General features: G+C 36.7%; 1 protein-coding gene across 1 annotated transcript in view; it reads left to right on the forward strand.

The window, feature by feature from the left end:
* Window positions 1-4,800, forward strand: part of LOC107855056 (probable E3 ubiquitin-protein ligase LUL4) — a 10,567-nt gene extending 5,767 nt beyond the window's left edge. The window contains exons 2-4 of the mRNA XM_016700039.2: window positions 2,153-2,663; window positions 4,374-4,476; window positions 4,619-4,800. Of these exons, the coding sequence (XP_016555525.1) occupies window positions 2,153-2,663; window positions 4,374-4,476; window positions 4,619-4,629 (625 nt within the window). The 3' untranslated portion in view covers window positions 4,630-4,800. The remainder of the gene's footprint in view (window positions 1-2,152; window positions 2,664-4,373; window positions 4,477-4,618) is intronic.
* Window positions 4,801-6,326: the final 1,526 nt, after the last annotated feature.

The raw sequence follows: 6,326 nt of genomic DNA on the forward strand, positions 1-6,326 counted from the left end.
TTTCTATGTGAAATTTCTCTCGAACTTCAGGCTATCTAAGGATATTTTAGAGTAGTTGAACTTCTATGCCTTATCTCAATGCCAAGTCAACAAACACATAATACTCCCTCCGTTCACTTACTTCTTCGCTCACTAAAATTATATTTTCATTTTTACTTGTCCATTTTAGCATATCAAGAGAAAAACAATTTATTTTTCCTACTTACCTTTAATATTAATTATCATTAATCATTTCTCAAGTCTTTTAAGACTATACACCAATTGATATGGGTATTATAGTAAAATAACTGCTTCAGTTATTATTTTTAAGGGTGTGCAAAGTTTATTGTAAAAAAGTAAAAGTGAACAGAGGGAGCAAGTAGAAGAGGGAGTAAGTAGAAGCATTATGAAGAAACACAACAAGAAAAAGACGAAACAAAGGTACTTATGAATATGAACTGGTCTTCGATTAGTGAAAAATTAACTGTTTATTGTTGTCATTTGTCAAGTTGAAATTCATAATTAAAATGGTCAATCGGAAAATATTAAACCTGTGTTGCATCATGTTAGTGCATCTGTCAGGATGACTTTAAGGTTTCTTCACAACCAGCTATTCTTTACTCGAATTTCATTATAGTGCAGCAAAACTAATCCTTGATGCAGATTAAATTCAAAGGAATACAAATGAAAATCAAATGAAAAACTAAATTTAACTAGGAATGAAGCATGTGTACTATTCTTCTTGACTAACTGGGGTTGAGGTTATATCAACTCAATTTGGTTTCCGTAGTTTCTTATGCTTGAGGCTTATTTCAGTTGGTAGGTTATTATCTCAGAGAGTTGAAGATGATGATTAAAGCAAGTTACACTATTGAGATGCTTAATATGGTTGTTTTTTTGTAGTCTAAAGAGATTATGTGAAGCTCAATCACCCCTGAATGAACCATGTAACCAGGAGAACCATGAAACAGAAAAGGAAAGCGTCGCGGTGCATGACTAAATATTTCATAGCAACCTCTTTAGACCATATATTTTCTTGGTATATCCATATAATAGGTAGCAGATAAACTGAAACATTTTGGGACTACAAAGACAATTATTTTATCGTCAGCTCCCTAAAAACATCTGATCCAATTTTTGCAAGATGTGCCTTCATTAAAATAGTTTGTAATATTTGCTGCTTTATTTTATAAGAAAGCAGTACTGCTTTATTTTATAAGAAAACTGTTGTTCCCTTCATTTTTTAAAATCCCTTGTTCAGGGACAACCCACAAAGTGTAGATGTTCCATTAGGCAGTTCTGGATCAGCCACTTCTGTAAAGATCAGATACCTAGATGCCAACATGCTCATTGTATTCTGATTAATGATAAGCAGTATATCTCAAAGAGATCGTATTTGTTTGGGTTGGTTGTAACAAAATGTGTTCATTATCTAAAATAAAGAGCATCTCCCACCAAAAAATCAATCTGACACGTTTTTGTATTTCTATGAGAAACTCGATCAAACCCACGATTTCCAGTAGTAAGTCAGCATATCATGCGAAACAACTTCTTATTAAGTACTGGTTTTAAAGGGCCAGGCTTCTCTGACCTTTTAGTTGACTACTTTTCTGGAATCACGAATAGCATGTCAATGGAAAGTAGCCTTATGTCTATCTCTTCATGGTTTTGGGGGGATGAAGTTTCATTTTTGTTCTTTGGTTTTCCCTGTTCTTGGTGGGGTTTTGTGCAGTAGAAGTGAGTAAATCTTTTTTTTTTTTTGTGATTAATTAGTGCATTACGTCTGGCAGAACTTATTATTAATCTCTCCTGTAAAACTGCTAGATGTACATGACTATTTCTGATCGAGGTTTGGGCAATAAATTCTTGTTCATGTACTGCATGTAGTATCATAATTCTCGGGCATTATGTGTCGCGCTTTTTTTTTTAAACTGAGAAACCCCCGAGGGCTGGTAGCACACAGTTTGAAACTCGGTGGAAAATTGGCCATTTTGCTGTCATGTTCGTAGTTCTTTTACTTAATTTTATAGAATATGCTTATTCTTATGCTAGTTGCGCGAGTACTATGCTATCCTAGGTGTGCACTCATTTGATGTTTCATGGAATAGCATTTACCATTTTGACAAAAGAAAGAATTAAATTCATTTATTTTCTTTTGTTTCTTGACTTGCAGTATCACCATTTTCTACTTCGCGAAGGAAGGGGACAACTGCAAATTTAGTCCAGTATATCCTGAAATCAAGCCTGTTAAAATACCATTTAAAAAAGGACTGGGCCAAAAGTTTTGCCAGCCTTCAGGAACTGGAGTTGACCTTGGCTTTTTTGACGTTAATGACCTTTCAAAGCCACTCCAAGGAGAAGAAATTTTCCCGCTTGTTATATCAGCAGAGTCATGTCTGCCATCTATACCACCGGCTGAAAATTATAATGGCAAATCACTGGATAAATCTCCCCATTCACAGATAACTGAAGCTGTGCTAGTGAAGAAAAGTAATGAGGATCATTTTCAAGTGAAAGTGATCAAGCAGATTTTATGGATTGAAGGAGTTCGCTATGAGTTGCGAGAGATTTATGGGATTAACAATTCGGATGAGACTAACGTCAAGGATGATGAGTCAGGAAAAGAATGCGTAATTTGTATGACAGAGCCGAAAGACACGGCAGTTTTGCCATGTAGACATATGGTATGATCATTAACTATGATAATTGCTTTATTTCTTCGATATCCTAAGGTAAAATTATATGATAAGTCTAGAGAATCTGGTAGGTACCATTCTTGGCCCGTACTTTTATCAGTAACCTATTGAGAAATGGTATTGGATTTACACTCGTGTAAAGCTGTTCCTCTTAAAAAGAAAAGTAAGGAGAAACTGAAGTTTCTTCTACTTCTAGAGTTTACAGGTGCATACTCTGTAGGTTTGAGTGGATATTGATAGCATAGAATACTTTTAGAATACGTGGCCATATATGATCATTCTGGTATTCACCAAAGCACATTAACTCGTTGTTGTCTTGAATCTAGTATTTGAAAAATCTGTTTGTATTTTTTAGGTTATAGATGTTGCTTTGTTACAACCTTAGGAGAACTGCACCCCAAAAGCTATCTGTTAAGATGGGAGAGCCCAAGGCTATAAATAGCCGATACCAATACTTTGTAGTACCGACGTGGGACTTTGCAATGGATCATAACAAACCACCACGCTCTGCATCCGTCGTCCTCGACGGCTCCACTCTGGGTAACTTTCACTTTACTTATGTAGGTAGCTCTTTCCCAAGTAGCCCTTTTCGAGTCAGGTGCCCAAGTGCCTCGATGGCTGTGCGCTAAACATTGCTAGCCTCGGCCGACCATTCGCCATACCGGTGTCACCATCCGAGGCACGGTGGGCACGAAGGGTGATGGGTGGCTCTGTACAATCTTAGGAAAACCGCACCCCAAAGGCTAGCTATTAAGGTAGGAGAACCCAAGGCTATAAATACCCCACACCAGTACTTTGTAGTACCGATGTGGGACTTTGCAATGGATCATAACATGCTTCAATACTCAATAACAAAAACCAACAATTGTTGATCCAATTTCGCAGTTTTGGTACTCCCAGTTCCATACTTGAATCCAATCTTTATTGGAGGTTGACATTGTGGAATATGTCTTCAGAGCTGGAGTTCGGGATAAAGTCCTGAATTTTTTAGAGGGGTCGAATCACTTACTAAATGTCTTTGTCAAGTTTGAGATGTTACCTCTTTGATTTTTTTTTATCATTGAAAAAGATTAAAAGAATTTCACTACTAGGCTAATATGTTTAGAACGGTAATTTTTTTAAAAAATAAGAATGGTAAAACATTCAAGGGTAATAATTTGTTAAACTTTCTTTTTTGTTATATTATGTGGCATAAGGGGAAGGGAAGGGAGTAGGGTGATAAACATTGTCCAAACTCCCCACTCCCCACCCCCTTCAATAGAAGGAAGAGAGATAGAGTTTTATGTTTAGATATTCAGCGAAGTGGAAAAGATATATCCAATTGTTTTTGGAACCAGAGGGACTGAAGCTAGTTGCCGACTGTTCAATGTCCTCCTGAGCTATGTAGGTTGTTTTTGGGACTGCTTTATTTTATCATTTGATCTCTCCTTTGAGTTCCTATGACAACTTCTTAGATTGCCCTTATATTAAATAAAAAAATGAAAAAGAAGAAACATAGGAAAGCAAGAGAATGTAGTGTAAGTATAGCAGACCCATCAAAAGAAATTGATTGGCTAAGTTATATGACTTGTTTCAAATTCATCATATAAAATAATGCTATCTTGGAGAAAGTTCTCTTGTTTTATAGTTTTGATCTCTCTTAAATTCTCAATTTCTTTCCTCTTTGACAACGTTAACTCTGGTGTTTCAATTTTGCAGTGTTTGTGCAGTGAGTGCGCCAAAGAACTGAGGCATCAATCAAATAAGTGTCCCATATGCCGTCAACCCATTGAGGAACTTCTGGAGATAAAAGTCAACGAAGGTAAACTGTGATGATAGAGTTCATTGTTTAATAATGTCAAAACTAATTAAACATTTCTCATGCAGTATCTAATGGCTGTTATAAGAGGCTCTATTTCTTCTGTTCTCAACCTTGACCTATTTTTTCACTTTCTGCTTTGTAGCGGCATCATAAGCTTGGGTGTTGTGTTGCGACAGCCAGAATTGTAACAAGCCAAGGTTTGGTTTTTGGTATAATTTTCAGCCTGTGATTGTATAGCACAGAGATTGTACATAATACAGTGTGAATAATACCAAGTTTTTGCCAACATTTTCATCTTTTTCTTCAAAGGAAAATTTAGACACATCTCTTAAGTTTCCCCTTTATTTCTAGAGGGGACCCACCCCATTGTTTTTCCTCTTTTTATTTTCTTTTGCATATCCCATTTTCATATGTGATGGAGAAAAAGGGGATGCTGGGAATATTTGTACTGGAAGTAAAGTGGAGAAAAAAGACGACATGACGAATCTAGGCTTTGGCTCTACTAGGATTTTGAGAAGACAAAAGGCTGAAAATGTTGTGTGAAAGTATGTTTGAATGGTAAGGGAGACAATTTTGAACGACGATAAAGCAAAAGTGTCTATGGAATCAGTGTGCTGATCCCAAGGTTTGAACTTTGACGCATCACTGTTCTGATCATGTTTCTTATGTTCTTTACACCAAAGGAGGAAAAAAGTGTGCTTTGGTGGATACAGCAGTTGTAATTCTGCTTACACAATTCCTTTCTTTTTCCACTTCCTTTTTTTTTTTGGGGTGGGGGGGGGGGGGGGGGGGGTTCCACTGCAGAGTCGAAGTTGGGGAAAGAATATAATTAGTGTGGGAAAAGACATTGAGAAGAACCAAAAGGTTATATTTCGTTTTCACCAAATGTGTATTGTAAGTTTGCTATAACTCTTTCAGAGAAAGTGTTCTTTTGTGTTCTCCAATGTATAGCTTAGTATTGCTAGACTATAGAGAAATTTTTGGCACAAGGCCGAGGAGAATGTGTTTTCCAATGTAAGAGAATTTTTTGTGACGAGGGTGAGGAGAAAAATTTTAAGAGGTGATAACGAGACTATGGCCTATGGGACAGCTAGTTGTTATAGACCAAATAAAAGAGTCACAGGCGGAAGATTCCTTTGGCACATAACAATCTCCCCGCTTTAAGAACCAACAACCTTGATTTGACCTACTTTGTCATGGCTGGCACTGTTCTTGCATCCAGTGGACCACTCCAAGTTGAAGCCCCATGCATGGATCAACTGGCTCTAATACCAATGTTATAGACCAAACAGGAGAGTACAATTCAAAAGACTAGTCTGATGGATGGGGCTTTTAGCGTAGAAACCCATTAGCATTTCTGTGGGGCAACTGGCACATAGCACTAGTGTAATGCAGCAATACAGTAAAATTTACCTTTTTTTTTTTTTTTCTTTTAATCTTTTCCTAGATTAAATTAGGGAAGTTGATTCCCCTCTCAACTTGGGCTGTAAATTAGATGCATCCATGTAATATCCTTATACGTCATACCATTATGGTATTTCATGAGTTGCCGGTTAATAGTGTAGACATTTAACTCAGCGTGGTAGACTCCCTCCATATATATAGGTGAAAACATGTTGTGTGTTCAGATTAGTATGTGCATACAATAAACTGTTCAAACGATACTTTTGCTTTACGTATGCACTTACCATCAAATAGTATGAATGTACGTAACGAAAATACTCTACATGACTACATCTTGCTCTATACTATAAATTGTTCGGTCAGTTTTATCCTCAGTTCGTTAAAAATCATCTTATTTTTGGCCTCTTTTCATTAACGAAGCTCCAACATACTTGAGTGAATTTCGG

This window comes from Capsicum annuum, chromosome 8 (genome assembly GCF_002878395.1).
Source record: "Capsicum annuum cultivar UCD-10X-F1 chromosome 8, UCD10Xv1.1, whole genome shotgun sequence".
In the NCBI taxonomy this organism is placed as follows: Eukaryota; Viridiplantae; Streptophyta; class Magnoliopsida; order Solanales; family Solanaceae; genus Capsicum; species Capsicum annuum.